Source organism: Salvelinus alpinus, chromosome 11 (assembly GCF_045679555.1).
Source record: "Salvelinus alpinus chromosome 11, SLU_Salpinus.1, whole genome shotgun sequence".
NCBI lineage: Eukaryota > Metazoa > Chordata > Actinopteri > Salmoniformes > Salmonidae > Salvelinus > Salvelinus alpinus.
In genome coordinates this window covers 8,137,924-8,157,191 of record NC_092096.1, presented here as the reverse complement: position 1 = coordinate 8,157,191, position 19,268 = coordinate 8,137,924, and the positions used below count along the sequence as shown (strand labels likewise).

Genomic DNA, 19,268 nt, shown 5'->3' with positions numbered 1-19,268 from the left:
CACACTGACCTGATACCTGTAGATAACCATTCACACTGACCTGATACCTGTAGAGAAGTAGAGAACCATTCACACTGACCTGATACCTGTAGAGAACCATTCACACAGACCTGATACCTGTAGAGAACCATTCACACTGACCTGATACCTGTAGATAACCATTCACACTGACCTGATACCTGTAGAGAAGTAGAGAACCATTCACACTGACCTGATACCTGTAGAGAACCATTCACACAGACCTGATACCTGTAGAGAACCATTCACACAGACCTGATACCTGTAGAGAACCATTCACACAGACCTGATACCTGTAGAGAACCATTCACACTGACCTGATACCTGTAGAGAACCATTCACACTGACCTGATACCTGTAGAGAACCATTCACACTGACCTGATACCTGTAGAGAACCATTCACACTGACCTGATACCTGTAGAGAAGTAGAGAACCATTCACACTGACCTGATACCTGTAGAGAACCATTCACACTGACCTGATACCTGTAGAGAACCATTCACACTGACCTGATACCTGTAGAGAACCATTCACACAGACCTGATACCTGTAGAGAACCATTCACACAGACCTGATACCTGTAGAGAACCATTCACACTGACCTGATACCTGTAGAGAACCATTCACACAGACCTGATACCTGTAGAGAACCATTCACACAGACCTGATACCTGTAGAGAACCATTCACACTGACCTGATACCTGTAGAGAACCATTCACACTGACCTGATACCTGTAGAGAACCATTCACACTGACCTGATACCTGTAGAGAAGTAGAGAACCATTCACACAGACCTGATACCTGTAGAGAACCATTCACACAGACCTGATACCTGTAGAGAACCATTCACACTGACCTGATACCTGCAGAGAACCATTCACACAGACCTGATACCTGTAGAGAACCATTCACACTGACCTGATACCTGTAGAGAACCATTCACACAGACCTGATACCTGTAGAGAAGTAGAGAACCATTCACACTGACCTGATACCTGTAGAGAAGTAGAGAACCATTCACACTGACCTGGTACCTGTAGAGAACCATTCACACAGACCTGATACCTGTAGAGAAGTAGAGAACCATTCACACTGACCTGATACCTGTAGAGAACCATTCACACTGACCTGATACCTGTAGAGAAGTAGAGAACCATTCACACTGACCTGATACCTGTAGAGAAGTAGAGAACCATTCACACAGACCTGATACCTGTAGAGAAGTAGAGAACCATTCACACAGACCTGATACCTGTAGAGAACCATTCACACAGACCTGAAACCTGTAGAGAAGTAGAGAACCATTCACACAGACCTGATACCTGTAGAGAACCATTCACACTGACCTGATACCTGTAGAGAACCATTCACACTGACCTGATACCTGTAGAGAACCATTCACACAGACCTGATACCTGTAGAGAACCATTCACACTGACCTGATACCTGTAGAGAACCATTCACACTGACCTGATACCTGTAGAGAAGTAGAGAACCATTCACACTGACCTGATACCTGTAGAGAAGTAGAGAACCATTCACACTGACCTGATACCTGTAGAGAACCATTCACACTGACCTGATACCTGTAGAGAACCATTCACACAGACCTGATACCTGTAGAGAAGTAGAGAACCATTCACACTGACCTGATACCTGTAGAGAAGTAGAGAACCATTCACACTGACCTGATACCTGTAGAGAACCATTCACACAGACCTGATACCTGTACAGAACCATTCACACTGACCTGATACCTGTAGAGAACCATTCACACTGACCTGATACCTGTAGAGGACCATTCACACAGACCTGATACCTGTAGAGAACCATTCACACTGACCTGATACCTGTAGAGAACCGTTCACACAGACCTGATACCTGTAGAGAACCATTCACACAGACCTGATACCTGTAGAGAACCATTCACACTGACCTGATACCTGTAGAGAACCATTCACACTGACCTGATACCTGTAGAGAACCATTCACACAGACCTGATACCTGTAGAGAACCATTCACACAGACCTGATACCTGTAGAGAACCATTCACACTGACCTGATACCTGTAGAGAACCATTCACACTGACCTGATACCTGTAGCGAACCATTCACACAGACCTGATACCTGTAGAGAACCATTCACACTGACCTGATACCTGTAGAGAACCATTCACACTGACCTGATACCTGTAGAGAAGTAGAGAACCATTCACACAGACCTGATACCTGTAGAGAACCATTCACACTGACCTGATACCTGTACAGAACCATTCACACTGACCTGATACCTGTAGAGAACCATTCACACTGACCTGATACCTGTAGAGAAGTAGAGAACCATTCACACTGACCTGATACCTGTAGAGAACCATTCACACAGACCTGATACCAGTAGAGAACCATTCACACTGACCTGATACCTGTAGAGAACCATTCACACAGACCTGATACCTGTAGAGAACCATTCACACTGACCTGATACCTGTAGAGAACCATTCACATTGACCTGATACCTGTAGAGAACCATTCACACAGACCTGATACCTGTAGAGAACCATTCACACAGACCTGATACCTGTAGAGAAGTAGAGAACCATTCACACAGACCTGATACCTGTAGAGAACCATTCACACAGACCTGATCATTGTAGAGAACCATTCACACAGACCTGATACCTGTAGAGAACCATTCACACAGACCTGATACCTGTAGAGAAGTAGAGAACCATTCACACTGACCTGATACGTGTAGAGAACCATTCACACTGACCTGATACCAGTAGAGAACCATTCACACTGACCTGATACCTGTAGAGAACCATTCACACTGACCTGATACCTGTAGAGAACCATTCACACAGACCTGATACCTGTAGAGAACCATTCACACAGACCTGATACCTGTAGAGAACCATTCACACAGACCTGATACCTGTAGAGAACCATTCACACAGACCTGATACCTGTAGAGAACCATTCACACAGACCTGATACCTGTAGAGAACCATTCACACAGACCTGATACCTGTAGAGAACCATTCACACAGACCTGATACCTGTAGAGAACCATTCACACAGACCTGATACCTGTAGAGAACCATTCACACTGACCTGATACCTGTAGAGAACCATTCACACAGACCTGATACCTGTAGAGAACCATTCACACAGACCTGATACCTGTAGAGAACCATTCACACTGACCTGATACCTGTAGAGAACCATTCACACAGACCTGATACCTGTAGAGAACCATTCACACAGACCTGATACCTGTAGAGAAGTAGAGAACCATTCACACTGACCTGATACCTGTAGAGAACCATTCACACAGACCTGATACCTGTAGAGAACCATTCACACATACCTGATACCTGTAGAGAAGTAGAGAACCATTCACACTGACCTGATACCTGTAGAGAACCATTCACACTGACCTGATACCTGTAGAGAAGTAGAGAACCATTCACACTGACCTGATACCTGTAGAGAACCATTCACACTGACCTGATACCTGTAGAGAAGTAGAGAACCATTCACACTGACCTGATACCTGTAGAGAACCATTCACACAGACCTGATACCTGTAGAGAACCATTCACACTGACCTGATACCTGTAGAGAACCATTCACACTGACCTGATACCTGTAGAGAAGTAGAGAACCATTCACACTGACCTGATACCTGTAGAGAACCATTCACACTGACCTGATACCTGTAGAGAACCATTCACACTGACCTGATACCTGTAGAGAACCATTCACACTGACCTGATACCTGTAGAGAACCATTCACACAGACCTGATACCTGTAGAGAAGTAGAGAACCATTCACACTGACCTGATACCTGTAGAGAACCATTCACACTGACCTGATACCTGTAGAGAACCATTCACACTGACCTGATACCTGTAGAGAACCATTCACACAGACCTGATACCTGTAGAGAACCATTCACACAGACCTGATACCTGTAGAGAACCATTCACACTGACCTGATACCTGTAGAGAACCATTCACACAGACCTGATACCTGTAGAGAACCATTCACACAGACCTGATACCTGTAGAGAACCATTCACACTGACCTGATACCTGTAGAGAACCATTCACACTGACCTGATACCTGTAGAGAACCATTCACACTGACCTGATACCTGTAGAGAAGTAGAGAACCATTCACACAGACCTGATACCTGTAGAGAACCATTCACACAGACCTGATACCTGTAGAGAACCATTCACACTGACCTGATACCTGCAGAGAACCATTCACACAGACCTGATACCTGTAGAGAACCATTCACACTGACCTGATACCTGTAGAGAACCATTCACACAGACCTGATACCTGTAGAGAAGTAGAGAACCATTCACACTGACCTGATACGTGTAGAGAACCATTCACACTGACCTGATACCTGTAGAGAACCATTCACACTGACCTGATACCTGTAGAGAACCATTCACACTGACCTGATACCTGTAGAGAACCATTCACACAGACCTGATACCTGTAGAGAACCATTCACACAGACCTGATACCTGTAGAGAACCATTCACACAGACCTGATACCTGTAGAGAACCATTCACACAGACCTGATACCTGTAGAGAACCATTCACACAGACCTGATACCTGTAGAGAACCATTCACACAGACCTGATACCTGTAGAGAACCATTCACACAGACCTGATACCTGTAGAGAACCATTCACACAGACCTGATACCTGTAGAGAACCATTCACACTGACCTGATACCTGTAGAGAACCATTCACACTGACCTGATACCTGTAGAGAACCATTCACACTGACCTGATACCTGTAGAGAACCATTCACACAGACCTGATACCTGTAGAGAACCATTCACACTGACCTGATACCTGTAGAGAAGTAGAGAACCATTCACACTGACCTGATACCTGTAGAGGACCATTCACACTGACCTGATACCTGTAGAGAACCATTCACACTGACCTGATACCTGTAGAGAACCATTCACACAGACCTGATACCTGTAGAGAACCATTCACACTGACCTGATACCTGTAGAGAACCATTCACACTGACCTGATACCTGTAGAGAACCATTCACACAGACCTGATACCTGTAGAGAACCATTCACACAGACCTGATACCTGTAGAGAACCATTCACACAGACCTGATACCTGTAGAGAACCATTCACACTGACCTGATACCTGTAGAGAACCATTCACACAGACCTGATACCTGTAGAGAAGTAGAGAACCATTCACACAGACCTGATACCTGTAGAGAAGTAGAGAACCATTCACACAGACCTGATACCTGTAGAGAACCATTCACACTGACCTGATACCTGTAGAGAACCATTCACACAGACCTGATACCTGTAGAGAACCATTCACACAGACCTGATACCTGTAGAGAACCATTCACACAGACCTGATACCTGTAGAGAACCATTCACACTGACCTGATACCTGTAGAGAACCATTCACACAGACCTGATACCTGTAGAGAACCATTCACACAGACCTGATACCTGTAGAGAAGTAGAGAACCATTCACACAGACCTGATACCTGTAGAGAACCATTCACACAGACCTGATACCAGTAGAGAACCATTCACACTGACCTGATACCAGTAGAGAACCATTCACACTGACCTGATACCAGTAGAGAACACAGACCTGATACCTGTATTCTGGTTACAGGGTCTGTGAAAATGCAGAAAACATGATATTAATTGACTTTTGTTTTTACCCCCCATACCCCTTTCAGATAACAGCTGCTATACAGAAGCTGGCATGGTAAATTAGTGGGATATTTGTCTGGGTATGAAAGGGGTATGTAATGCCAAACTGTTGTGCTTTGGCCACCAGTTGGTGTTTTGCATTGAAAAAAAAAACGTGTTTTATGAATGTTGATGTGAGTCACATTTACGACTTCCTTTAGGCACTGAATCATATCCTTTATTATGAACAGTAAACACATATACACGAAGCCTTTTTAAATACATATCTGGTGTTACAGGGTGTGTGAGTCAACTTGATGGAATATCTTGTAATGAACATCACCTAGCTATAGATCGCTAGGCATGGTCAATCAAAAACACAGCCTAAACAGGTATAGCATAGCCTGTTTGTCTCGAAGCAATGCTTCAAAAATAAACAAGAACAAGTCATAGCAAATGCAAAAACAAATTGTTGAGTCGTTCATGGCAAAGTTATATTGAAGGAAATGTGTTACAAAATCAAGTACGTGGAGAATCTATGCATGGACTCAACCTATAGCTTGGATTTACTGGCGATGCAAAGGAGATTAAACATCCTTAGTTCTATATCATTTCTAAATTAGAAACAGCCGTTATATTTCACACAATAATAATATTCGCTGTATATTTAAAATAAATGTTATTGTATAGTTCTGCGATCCTATATGTTGTTGAATCGTGAAACTAGACACCGACGGTTCGATGGGCTTATATACAACAACTGAGTCCTCTCTACCTACAATCATTACCAACCTTAACCCCCTATAACCGCATTTCAAAACAAACCGAATTTTTTTTTTTCTAAACAGTAACAACAACATTCCATGCTTTACTGTCCCTGCAGATCGGTTTGATTGTTCCAAGTTTTGCGTTGAACAACATCGGTGTAGCGCTGCAAGCTGCATCCGGACAGAGTTGCCTATCCCCAACGCGCAATGGGAACATACACACACACACTAGCATAGTAGCAGCTGCATATATGTCTGACATGTATGTTAACCTACATCGGATTAATAAATACATTAGGACTGACCTTAACCGGCTTCCTCGGTCTGCCCGGTCTGCGCTTGGCCGGTGCCTCTGCAGCCGCCGCAGGCTCCGGTTCCTGGGTCCCGGTCCCTGAACTCTCCCCGGCTTCTTCACCGCGTGCACTCATTGTGACTTTGTACCAAAATAGTAATCTCTCCTGCAGCAGTTTCTAGTCTACTGTACTACACACACGGTCAGCCCGGAGTCTATCCTGCCCTGCCTGCCTGCACACCAAGCGACCACACCGACAGCCACCGGACGTCCTGGTGCACGAGTCTGAGAGGGGGAATCCTCTTGTTGTGAACTAATGCACGAATCAACCGGTGGGTAGGCTATCAAAATTAATCGGAATAAGTTTGTGCTACTGAAAAGAAAAACAAAATTAAATTAAATTTAAAAAAACGCCTGAGGGAGATGTTGCTTGAGTGTATTATGAACAGCACGTGCTGCCCACTTCGGTATTTGGCTCAGAAGAAGAAAACCTCCCCGTCTCCCCTTTCTGTCGAAGTGGGTGGGGGTGGCTTTGGTGATAAAATAAGCCCGTGATCGATTGGAATTTCAGCCCCTGTCGTTACAAATGAGCGGGAGAACTATTGGAATGAAATGGTGACAGCTGCGCACTGTCAAATCCACGTGTCACGATTTGACTGACAAATAACAATAACTAGACTTTTATACCCTAGGCGATATGGCCGGGGCAAGAGTTTTTACATGGGATTGGCAAGACTACAATAAACAGAGGGCATTATAAATGCATCTCCACAGCCCACACGAAACCAGCCTACTCACTGAATGAGAATGAGGTAAAAAAAAAAAAAAAAAAAGAGGGAAAGAAAGCACCTTTCCTGTGGGTGGATAATGGAGGAGAGGAGGAGAGGAGGAGGGAGGCACCACAAAACAGAAAAAAAGCTGGCCCTAAGCCAGAGAAAACACGAGTAATTCTGCAACACTAAGAGGGAGACCACAGTGAGACAAAGTCACGTGTCCAGCAGCACCATTCATGTAACTGGCACAGGTCCCATCAGAGAGGGGAGTGCAGTGGAGCTCCAGGCAGAGATGGGAGAGCAGTGGAGCTCCAGGCAGAGAGGGGAGAGCAGTGGAGCTCCAGGAAGAGAGGGGAGAGCAGTGGAGCTCCAGGCAGAGAGGGGAGAGCAGTGGAGCTCCAGGCAGAGAGGGGAGAGCAGTGGAGCTCCAGGCAGAGAGGGGCGAGCAGTGCAGCTCCAGGCAGAGAGGGGCGAGCAGTGCAGCTCCAGGCAGAGAGGGGAGAGCAGTACAGCTCCAGGCAGAGAGGGGAGAGCAGTGGAGCTCCAGGCAGAGAGGGGAGAGCAGTGCAGCTCCAGGCAGAGAGGGGAGAGCAGTGGAGCTCCAGGCAGAGAGGGGAGAGCAGTACAGCTCCAGGCAGAGAGGGGAGAGCAGTGGAGCTCCAGGCAGAGAGGGGAGAGCAGTACAGCTCCAGGCAGAGAGGGGAGAGCAGTGGAGCTCCAGGCAGAGAGGGGAGAGCAGTGCAGCTCCAGGCAGAGAGGGGAGAGCAGTGGAGCTCCAGGCAGAGAGGGGAGAGCAGTACAGCTCCAGGCAGAGAGGGGAGAGCAGTACAGCTCCAGGCAGAGAGGGGAGAGCAGTGCAGCTCCAGGCAGAGAGGGGAGAGCAGTGGAGCTCCAGGCAGAGAGGGGAGAGCAGTACAGCTCCAGGCAGAGAGGGGAGAGCAGTGCAGCTCCAGGCAGAGGGGAGAGCAGTACAGCTCCAGGCAGAGAGGGGAGAGCAGTGGAGCTCCAGGCAGAGAGGGGAGAGCAGTACAGCTCCAGGCAGAGAGGGGAGAGCAGTGGAGCTCCAGGCAGAGAGGGGAGAGCAGTACAGCTCCAGGCAGAGAGGGGGGAGCAGTGGAGCTCCAGGCGGAGAGGGGAGAGCAGTACAGCTCCAGGCAGAGAGGGGAGAGCAGTGGAGCTCCAGGCTGAGAGGGGAGAGCAGTACAGCTCCAGGCAGAGAGGGGAGAGCAGTGCAGCTCCAGGCAGAGGGGAGAGAAGTACAGCACCAGGCAAAGAGGGGAGAGCAGTGGAGCTCCAGGCAGAGAGGGGAGAGCAGTACAGCTCCAGGCAGAGAGGGGAGAGCAGTGGAGCTCCAGGCAGAGAGGGGAGAGCAGTACAGCTCCAGGCAGAGAGGGGAGAGCAGTGCAGCTCCAGGCAGAGGGGAGAGCAGTACAGCACCAGGCAGAGAGGGGAGAGCAGTGGAGCTCCAGGCAGAGAGGGGAGAGCAGTACAGCTCCAGGCAGAGAGGGGAGAGCAGTGGAGCTCCAGGCAGAGAGGGGAGAGCAGTACAGCTCCAGGCAGAGAGGGGAGAGCAGTACAGCTCCAGGCAGAGAGGGGAGAGCAGTGGAGCTCCAGGCAGAGAGGGGAGAGCAGTACAGCTCCAGGCAGAGAGGGGAGAGCAGTACAGCTCCAGGCAGAGAGGGGAGAGCAGTACAGCTCCAGGCAGAGAGGGGAGAGCAGTGGAGCTCCAGGCAGAGAGGGGAGAGCAGTGGAGCTCCAGGCAGAGAGGGGAGAGCAGTACAGCTCCAGGCAGAGAGGGGAGAGCAGTACAGCTCCAGGCAGAGAGGGGAGAGCAGCCCATTTCATAATAGACAGAATGAGAGTATGTATTCTTATTCTGTGTGCTACTCATTCAAGGGTTTTTCTTAATTTTTTACTATTTTCTACATTGTAGAATATTAGTGAAGACATCAAAACCTATTAAATAACACATATGGAATCATGTAGTAACCATATGTGTTATTTCATAGTTTTGACGTCTTCACTATTATTCTACATTGTAGAAAATAGTAAAAATAAAGAAAAACCCTGGAACTGAGTAGGTGTGTCCCAAACTTTAGACTGGTACTGTATGTGCTCGGTCTCAGAGAGAGAGAGACCTCCAACAGCCGCGTCGTCTTTGAAGTCTCCCGCCCATCGACTGGAGTAAAGATCAATTACACAAGAACAACAGCGAGGAAGAATCCAACTGCTTTACGTGGAGGCTCCTTTCCCACGATCTGACCAGCATCAGCTGCCCTGCTCCACACACACACACGCACACACACACACACGCACGCACGCACGCACACACACACTATACACACACGCACACACACACACATACACACACACACACTATACACACACACTATACACACACACACACACACTATACACACACACACACACACACACACACGCGCGCGCGCACGCACGCACGCACGCACGCACACACACACATACACACACACACACACACACACACACACACACAGCCTACCTCCCAATTGGCACCCTGTTCCCTATGTAGTGCACTAGGCTACTTCCATTCCTCATGGGCTCATGAGGGCACTATGCAGGGCATAGGGGGGACATTTGGGATGGAGACACAGCCAATGGCGAGTCCTCCCCTCTCCACTCCTCTCCTCTGAATACTATTGTGTTGGACATGGGTTTTAAAAGGCATAGTGGAACGGTAGATCGGGCATCTTGAACTCAAAAAGGCCACAGAACCAAACAACCAAAGTGGAGCTAATTATTTTTAATGAATGAGCTTCAATGTTATTAATTAGTATTTTATACATACATGTAATTCTTATCTATTTGTAATCCCTATGTGTAAAAAAGTTGTAAAACAATGTCATTCTAAAAATAAATAACATCCGCTGTTGTCCATTAATGATTGTCGTAACACAAGTCTTTATGATGTCCTGCCTCTATGACTTGGTTAGGGGGGGGATCCGCGGGTTTGTTCTGTGAAAGAGAGGGATTCATTTGTCATTGGTATTCGGTTCATTCAGAAAAAACAGCCCTCAGACCCCCAAAGAAGGTGGAGGCAGCAGAAAGGAATTTGGCTGTTTTTCCCCCCCAGTTCCATCCCCTACCTCCCCCCGGTTCTCTCCCCTGCCTCCCCCAGACCCCTCCTCCCCCAAACCCCCTCCTCCCCAAGACCCCGCCCCTGCCTTCCCCAGACCCCCTCCTCCCCCAGACCCCGCCCCTGCCTTCCCCAGACCCCCTCCTCCCCCAGACCCCCTTCTCCCCCAAACCCCTCCTCCCCCAGACCCCCTCCTCCCCCCTCCCCCTCCTCCCCCAGACCCCGCCCCTGCCTTCCCCAGACCCCCTCCTCCCCCCTCCCCCTCCTCCCCCAGACCCCCTTCTCCCCCAGACAGAGCGGCGTCAGGAGAACAAGCACATGAAAGGAATACAATCAATAGCCACTGCAGGGGAAAAAAACTATTAAAACCAAAAGATCGATTACTTCTGAACAACTTCTGATGTTCAAGTCTCTCAGGCATTGGGATTTAAGTTTTAACTGCACACACACACAGGCTATTCTAGATTTAGGATTTAACTTCATGGGGTACAACAATAAAACTATAAAATAAACGTTTTATTTTTTTGACTTCCTGGAGAGCATTGCATTGTGTGAGGAGGGAATTTGGTAGCTCTTGCCTTTTGTGAAAGCAGCATTATTTGTAGTGGTTTTAATTGTGTGTTTTTGTTGCAGTAGGCCTAGTTGGGGAAAGACAGGGAAAGAGATTATTCTGGACTATACAGTGGGAGAGGAGACAGGGAAAGAGATTATTCTGGACTATACAGTGGGAGAGGAGACAGGGAAAGAGATTATTCTGGACTATACAGTGGGAGAGGAGACAGGGAATCAGAGATTATTCTGAGCTATACAGTGGGAGAGGAGACAGGGAAACAGAGATTATTCTGAGCTATATAGTGGGAGAGGAGACAGGGAAACAGAGATTATTCTGGACTATACAGTGGGAGAGGAGACAGGGAAAGAGAGATTATTCTGGACTATACAGTGGGAGAGGAGACAGGGAAACAGAGATTATTCTGGACTATACAGTGGGAGAGGAGACAGGGAAAGAGAGATTATTCTGGACTATACAGTGGGAGAGGAGACAGGGAAAGAGATTATTCTGGACTATACAGTGGGAGAGGAGACAGGGAAAGAGATTATTCTGGACTATACAGTGGGAGAGGAGACAGGGAAAGATATTATTCTGGACTATACAGTGGGAGAGGAGACAGGGAAAGAGATTATTCTGGACTATACAGTGGGAGAGGAGACAGGGAAAGAGATTATTCTGGACTATACAGTGGGAGAGGAGACAGGGAAAGAGAGATTATTCTGGGCTATAAAAAGGATTTGAAGCCAACCGCACCGCAACCCCCTGCCAACCCATGTCAAAGTTAACCACGTGTGTGTGTGTGTCTCTGTGTGTGTGTGTCTGTGTGTGTGTGTGTGTGTGTGTGTGTGTGTGTGTGTGTGTGTGTGTGTGTGTGTGTCAATGCAGCACCACCACATATGTAATGCATTAATGGAGTAGAGCTGAGAGCTAGCTGCTGTTAGGGGGTCTTACTACATTAATGGAGTAGAGCTGTGGGCTAGCTGCTGTTAGGGGGTCTTACTACATTAATGGAGTAGAGCTGTGAGCTAGCTGCAGTGAGGGGGTCTTACTACATTAATGGAGTAGAGCTGTGGGCTAGCTGCCGTGAGGGGGTCTTACTACATTAATGGAGTAGAGCTGTGGGCTAGCTGCCGTGAGGGGGTCTTACTACATTAATGGAGTAGAGCTGTGAGCTAGCTGCCGTGAGGGGGTCTTACTACATTAATGGAGTAGAGCTGTGAGCTAGCTGCCGTGAGGGGGTCTTACTACATTAATGGAGTAGAGCTGTGAGCTAGCTGCCGTGAGGGGGTCTTACTACATTAATGGAGTAGAGTTGTGGGCTAGCTGCCGTGAGGGGGTCTTACTACATTAATGGAGTAGAGCTGTGAGCTAGCTGCCGTGAGGGGGTCTTACTACATTAATGGAGTAGAGCTGTGAGCTAGCTGCCGTGAGGGGGTCTTACTACATTAATGGAGTAGAGCTGTGAGCTAGCTGCCGTGAGGGGGTCTTACTACATTAATGGAGTAGAGCTGTGAGCTAGCTGCCGTGAGGGGGTCTTACTACATTAATGGAGTAGAGCTGTGAGCTAGCTGCCGTGAGGGGGTCTTACTACATTTATGGAGAAGAGCTGTGAGCTAGCTGCCGTGAGGGGGTCTTACTACATTAATGGAGTAGAGCTGTGAGCTAGCTGCCGTGAGGGGGTCTTACTACATTAATGGAGTAGAGCTGTGAGCTAGCTGCCGTGAGGGGGTCTTACTACATTAATGGAGTAGAGCTGTGAGCTAGCTGCCGTGAGGGGGTCTTACTACATTTATGGAGAAGAGCTGTGAGCTAGCTGCCGTGAGGGGGTCTTACTACATTTATGGAGAAGAGCTGTGAGCTAGCTGCCGTGAGGGGGTCTTACTACATTTATGGAGTAGAGCTGTGAGCTAGCTGCCGTGAGGGGGTCTTACTACATTTATGGAGAAGAGCTGTGAGCTAGCTGCCGTGAGGGGGTCTTACTACATTTATGGAGAAGAGCTGTGAGCTAGCTGCCGTGAGGGGGTCTTACTACATTTATGGAGTAGAGCTGTGAGCTAGCTGCAGTAAAGGGGTCTTACTACATTAATGGAGTAGAGCTGTGAGCTAGCTGCCGTGAGGGGGTCTTACTACATTTATGGAGAAGAGCTGTGAGCTAGCTGCAGTAAAGGGGTCTTACTACATTAATGGAGTAGAGCTGTGAGCTAGCTGCCGTTAGGGGGTCTTACTACATTAATGGAGTAGAGCTGTGAGCTAGCTGCCGTTAGGGGGTCTTACTACATTTATGGAGTAGAGCTGTGAGCTAGCTGCAGTAAAGGGGTCTTACTACATTAATGGAGTAGAGCTGTGAGCTAGCTGCCGTTTGGGGGTCTTACTACATTAATGGAGTAGAGCTGTGAGCTAGCTGCCGTTAGGGGGTCTTACTACATTAATGGAGTAGAGCTGTGAGCTAGCTGCCGTAGGGGGGTCTTACTACATTAATGGAGTAGAGCTGTGAGCTAGCTGCCGTGGGGGGGGGTCTTACTACATTTATGGAGTAGAGCTGTGAGCTAGCTGCCGTGAAGGGGTCTTACTACATTAATGGAGTAGAGCTGTGAGCTAGCTGCTGTGAGGGGGTCTTACTACATTAATGGAGTAGAGCTGAGAGCTAGCTGCTGTGAGGGTCTTACTACATTTATGGAGTAGAGCTGTGGGCTAGCTGCAGTGAGGGGGTCTTACTACATTTATGGAGTAGAGCTGTGGGCTAGCTGCCGTAAAGGGGTCTTACTACATTTATGGAGTAGAGCTGTGGGCTAGCTGCCGTTAGGGGGTCTTACTACATTAATGGAGTAGAGCTGAGAGCTAGCTGCCGTGAGGGGGTCTTACTACATTAATGGAGTAGAGCTGTGAGCTAGCTGCAGTGAGGGGGTCTTACTACATTAATGGAGTAGAGCTGTGAGCTAGCTGCAATGAGGGGGTCTTACTACATTAGAAGGGGAGGAGGAGACAGTCTCACCTTGATCCATTAGTGAGGAGGGGGTGTCTGTTCTGACAGACTTACCTTGATCCATTAGTGAGGAGGGGGTGTCTGTTCTGACAGACTTACCTTGATCCATTAGTGAGGAGGGGGTGTCTGTTCTGACAGACTTACCTTGATCCATTAGTGAGGAGGGGGTGTCTGTTATGACAGACTTACCTTAATCCATTAGTGAGGAGGAGACAGTCTCACCTTGATCCATTAGTGAGGAGGAGACAGTCTCACCTTGATCCATTAGTGAGGAGGAGACAGTCTCACCTTGATCCATTAGTGAGGAGGAGACAGTCTCACCTCGATGCATTAGTGAGGAGGAGACAGGAGGAGGGTCTAGGTATAGTGTAGCCAACAAGAGGAAGGTATAGTGTAGCTAGGAGGAGGGTCTAGGTATAGTGTAGCCAACAGGAGGAGGGTCTAGGTATAGTGTAGCCAGGAGGAGGGTCTAGGTATAGTGTAGCCAACAGGAGGAGGGTCTAGGTATAGTGTAGCCAGGAGGAGGAGGGTCTAGGTATAGTGTAGCCAATAGGAGGAGGGTCTAGGTATAGTGTAGCCAATAGGAGGAGGGTCTAGGTATAGTGTAGCCAACAGGAGGAGGGTCTAGGTATAGTGTAGCCAACAGGAGGAGGGTCTAGGTATAGTGTAGCCAACAGGGGGAGGGTCTAGGTATAGTGTAGCCAGGTGGAGGAGGGTCTAGGTATAGTGTAGCCAATAGGAGGAGGGTCTAGGTATAGTGTAGTCAACAGGAGGAGGGTCTAGGTATAGTGTAGCCAGGAGGAGGAGGGTCTAGGTATAGAGTAGCCAACAGGAGGAGGGTCTAGGTATAGTGTAGCCAGGAGGAGGGTCTAGGTATAGTGTAGCCAATAGGAGGAGGGTCTAGGTATAGTGTAGCCAACAGGAGGAGGGTCTAGGTATAGTGTAGCCAACAGGAGGAGGGTCTAGGTATAGTGTAGCCAGGAGGAGGGTCTAGGTATAGTGTAGCCAGGAGGAGGGTCTAGGTATAGTGTAGCCAATAGGAGGAGGGTCTAGGTATAGTGTAGCCAATAGGAGGAGGGTCTAGGTATAGTGTAGCCAACAGGAGGAGGGTCTAGGTATAGTGTAGCCAGGAGGAGGGTCTAGGTATAGTGTAGCCAGGAGGAGGGTCTAGGTATAGTGTAGCCAATAGGAGGAGGGTCTAGGTATAGAGTAGCCAACAGGAGGAGGGTCTAGGTATAGTGTAGCCAACAGGAGGAGGGTCTAGGTATAGTGTAGCCAACAGGAGGAGGGTCTAGGTATAGTGTAGCCAATAGGAGGAGGGTCTAGGTATAGTGTAGCCAACAGGAGGAGGGTCTAGGTATAGTGTAGCCAATACGAGGAGGGTCTAGGTATAGTGTAGCCAACAGGAGGAGGGTCTAGGTATAGTGTAGCCAATAGGAGGAGGGTCTAGGTGTAGTGTAGCCAACAGGAGGAGGGTCTAGGTATAGTGTAGCCAATAGGAGGAGGGTCTAGGTATAGTGTAGTCAACAGGAGGAGGGTCTAGGTATAGTGTAGCCAACAGGAGGAGGGTCTAGGTATAGTGTAGCCAATAGGAGGAGGGTCTAGGTATAGTGTAGTCAACAGGAGGAGGGTCTAGGTATAGTGTAGCCAACAGGAGGAGGGTCTAGGTATAGTGTAGCCAGGAGGAGGGTCTAGGTATAGTGTAGCCAACAGGAGGAGGGTCTAGGTATAGTGTAGCCAGGAGGAGGGTCTAGATATAGTGTAGCCAATAGGAGGAGGGTCTAGGTATAGTGTAGTCAATAGGAGGAGGGTCTAGGTATAGTGTAGCCAATAGGAGGAGGGTCTAGGTATAGTGTAGCCAGGAGGAGGGTCTAGGTATAGTGTAGCCAATAGGAGGAGGGTCTAGGTATAGTGTAGTCAATAGGAGGAGGGTCTAGGTATAGTGTAGCCAGGAGGAGGGTCTAGGTATAGTGTAGCCAGGAGGAGGGTCTAGATATAGTGTAGCCAATAGGAGGAGGGTCTAGGTATAGTGTAGCCAACAGGAGGAGGGTCTAGGTATAGTGTAGCCAGGAGGAGGGTCTAGGTATAGTGTAGCCAGGAGGAGGGTCTAGATATAGTGTAGCCAATAGGAGGAGGGTCTAGGTATAGTGTAGTCAATAGGAGGAGGGTCTAGGTATAGTGTAGCCAGGAGGAGGGTCTAGGTATAGTGTAGCCAATAGGAGGAGGGTCTAGGTATAGTGTAGCCAGGAGGAGGGTCTAGGTATAGTGTAGTCAACATGAGGAGGAGGGTCTAGGTATAGTGTAGCCAATAGGAGGAGGGTCTAGGTATAGTGTAGCCAACAGGAGGAGGGTCTAGGTATAGTGTAGTCAACAGGAGGAGGGTCTAGGTATAGTGTAGCCAGGAGGAGGGTCTAGGTATAGTGTAGCCAATAGGAGGAGGGTCTAGGTATAGAGTAGCCAACAGGAGGAGGGTCTAGGTATAGAGTAGCCAACAGGAGGAGGGTCTAGGTATAGAGTAGCCAACAGGAGGAGGGTCTAGGTATAGTGTAGCCAACAGGAGGATGGTCTAGGTATAGTGTAGTCAACAGGAGGAGGGTCTAGGTATAGTGTAACCAACAGGAGGAGGGTCTAGGTATAGTGTAGCCAACAGGAGGAGGGTCTAGGTATAGTGTAGCCAATAGGAGGAGGGTCTAGGTATAGTGTAGCCAACAGGAGGAGGGTCTAGGTATAGTGTAGCCAATAGGAGGAGGGTCTAGGTATAGTGTAGCCAACAGGAGGAGGGTCTAGGTATAGTGTAGCCAATACGAGGAGGGTCTAGGTATAGTGTAGCCAACAGGAGGAGGGTCTAGGTATAGTGTACTGACCCCAGAGCTGTGCTGCTGGTGTGGGCTCAGCTCACACTGGAACATGGGGGCTGGTGAACCATCTGGGGACACTGGAACATGGGGGGCTGGTGAACCATCTGGGGACACTGGAACATGGGGGCTGGTGAACCATCTGGGGACACTGGAACATGGAGGGCTGGTGAACCATCTGGGGACACTGGAACATGGGGGGCTGGTGAACCATCTGGGGACACTGGAACATGGGGGCTGGTGAACCATCTGGGGACACTGGAACATGGAGGGCTGGTGAACCATCTGGGGACACTGGAACATGGGGGGCTGGTGAACCATCTGGGGACACTGGAACATGGAGGGCTGGTGAACCATCTGGGGACACTGGAACATGGAGGGCTGGTGAACCATCTGGGGACACTGGAACATGGGGGGCTGGTGAACCATCTGGGGACACTGGAACATGGGGGCTGGTGAACCATCTGGGGACACTGGAACATGGGGGCTGGTGAACCATCTGGGGACACTGGAACATGGGGGCTGGTGAACCATCTGGGGACACTGGAACATGGGGGGCTGGTGAACCATCTGGGGGACACTGGAACATAGGGGCTGGTGAACCATCTGGGGACACTGGAACATGGGGGCTGGTGAACCATCTGGGGACACTGGAACATGGGGGCTGGTGAACCATCTGGGGACACTGGAACATGGGGGGCTGGTGAACCATCTGGGGACACTGGAACATGGGGGGCTGGTGAACCATCTGGGGGACACTGGAACATGGGGGGCTGGTGAACCATCTGGGGGACACTGGAACATGGGGGGCTGGTGAACCATCTGGGGGACACTGGAACATGGGGGGCTGGTGAACCATCTGAGGGACACTGGTACATGTCTATGGGGGCTGGTAAACCATCTGGGGACACTGGAACATGGGGGGCTGGTGAACCATCTGGGGGATACTGGAACATGGGGGGCTGGTGAACCATCTGGGGACACTGGAACATGGGGGGCTGGTGAACCATCTGAGGGACACTGGTACATGTCTATGGGGGCTGGTGAACCATCTGGGGACACTGGAACATGGGGGGCTGGTGAACCATCTGAGGGACCCTGGTACATGTCTATGGGGGTTGGTGGACCATCTGAGGGACACTGGAACATGGGGGGCTGGTGAACCATCTGGGGGACACTGGGACATGTCTATGGGGGCTGGTGAACCATCTGAGGGACACTGGGACATGTCTATGGGGGCTGGTGAACTATCTGGTGGACTTTGTAGGGGTGTGGTGCGTCAAGGGGGGTTCAATCTTATTTTGTTTCTATCTTTCTAGGTCCTTTAAAATGAAGTACAGTTTGTTATTTTAAATGAAGTCCAGTTCGTTCTTTAAAATGAAGTACAGTTTGTTCTTTAAAATGAAGTAAAGTTTGTCCTTTAAAATGAAGTACAGTTTGTTCTTTAAAATGAAGTATAGTTTGTTCTTTAAAATGAAGTACAGTTTGTTATTTTAAATGAAGTCCAGTTCGTTCTTTAAAATGAAGTACAGTTTGTTCTTTAAAATGAAATACAGTTTGTCCTTTAAAAGGAAGTCCAGTTTGTTCTTTAAAATGAAGTAAAGTTTGTCCTTTAAAATGAAGTACAGTTTGTTCTTTAAAATGAAGTATAGTTTGTTCTTTAAAATGAAGTACAGTTTGTTCTTTAAAATGAAGTACAGTTTGTTCTTTAAAATGAAGTACAGTTTGTTCTTTTAAATGAAGTAAAGTTTGTCCTTTAAAATGAAGTACAGTTTGTTCTTTAAAATGAAGTACAGTTTGTTCTTTAAAATGAAGTATAGTTTGTCCTTTAAAATGAAGTACAGTTTGTTCTTTAAAATGAAGTACAGTTTGTTCTTTAAAATGAAGTACAGTTTGTTCTTTAAAATGAAGTAAAGTTTGTCCTTTAAAATGAAGTACAGTTTGTCCTTTAAAAGGAAGTCCAGTTTGTTCTTTAAAATGAAGTAAAGTTTGTCCTTTAAAATGAAGTACAGTTTGTTCTTTAAAATGAAGTACAGTTTGTTCTTTAAAATGAAGTACAGTTTGTTCTTTTAAATGAAGTAAAGTTTGTCCTTTAAAATGAAGTACAGTTTGTTCTTTAAAATGAAGTACAGTTTGTTCTTTAAAATGAAGTATAGTTTGTTCTTTAAAATGAAGTACAG

General features: G+C 48.0%; 2 protein-coding genes across 2 annotated transcripts in view; both read right to left on the bottom strand.

Moving 5' to 3' along the window:
• The window catches only part of hmga2 (high mobility group AT-hook 2), a 112,056-nt gene extending 104,477 nt beyond the window's left edge, over positions 1–7,579 (bottom strand). The window contains exon 1 of the mRNA XM_071331645.1: positions 6,823–7,579. Coding sequence (XP_071187746.1) covers positions 6,823–6,945 — 123 coding nt within the window. The 5' untranslated portion in view covers positions 6,946–7,579. The remainder of the gene's footprint in view (positions 1–6,822) is intronic.
• Positions 7,580–17,128: 9,549 nt separating this feature from the next.
• On the bottom strand, positions 17,129–18,255 carry LOC139534846 (uncharacterized). The gene is made up of 2 exons (XM_071334300.1): positions 17,407–18,255; positions 17,129–17,302 (listed from the first exon to the last, which is right to left on the bottom strand). The coding sequence occupies exons 1-2, from the start codon at positions 18,253–18,255 to the stop codon at positions 17,129–17,131; spliced, it is 1,023 nt and encodes a 340-aa protein (XP_071190401.1).
• Between the last annotated feature and the right edge of the window lie 1,013 nt (positions 18,256–19,268).

Bases quoted from the DNA above. Each gene is read 5' to 3' on its own strand.
- LOC139534846 (XM_071334300.1), bottom strand. From the start codon at position 18,255: ATGGTTCACCAGCCCCCCATGTTCCAGTGTCCCTCAGATGGTCCACCA. The intron at 17,303-17,406 runs GTTCACCAGCCC...CAGTGTCCCCAG, and splicing joins TGTTCCAGTGTCCCCAGATG to ATGGTTCACCAGCCCCCCAT.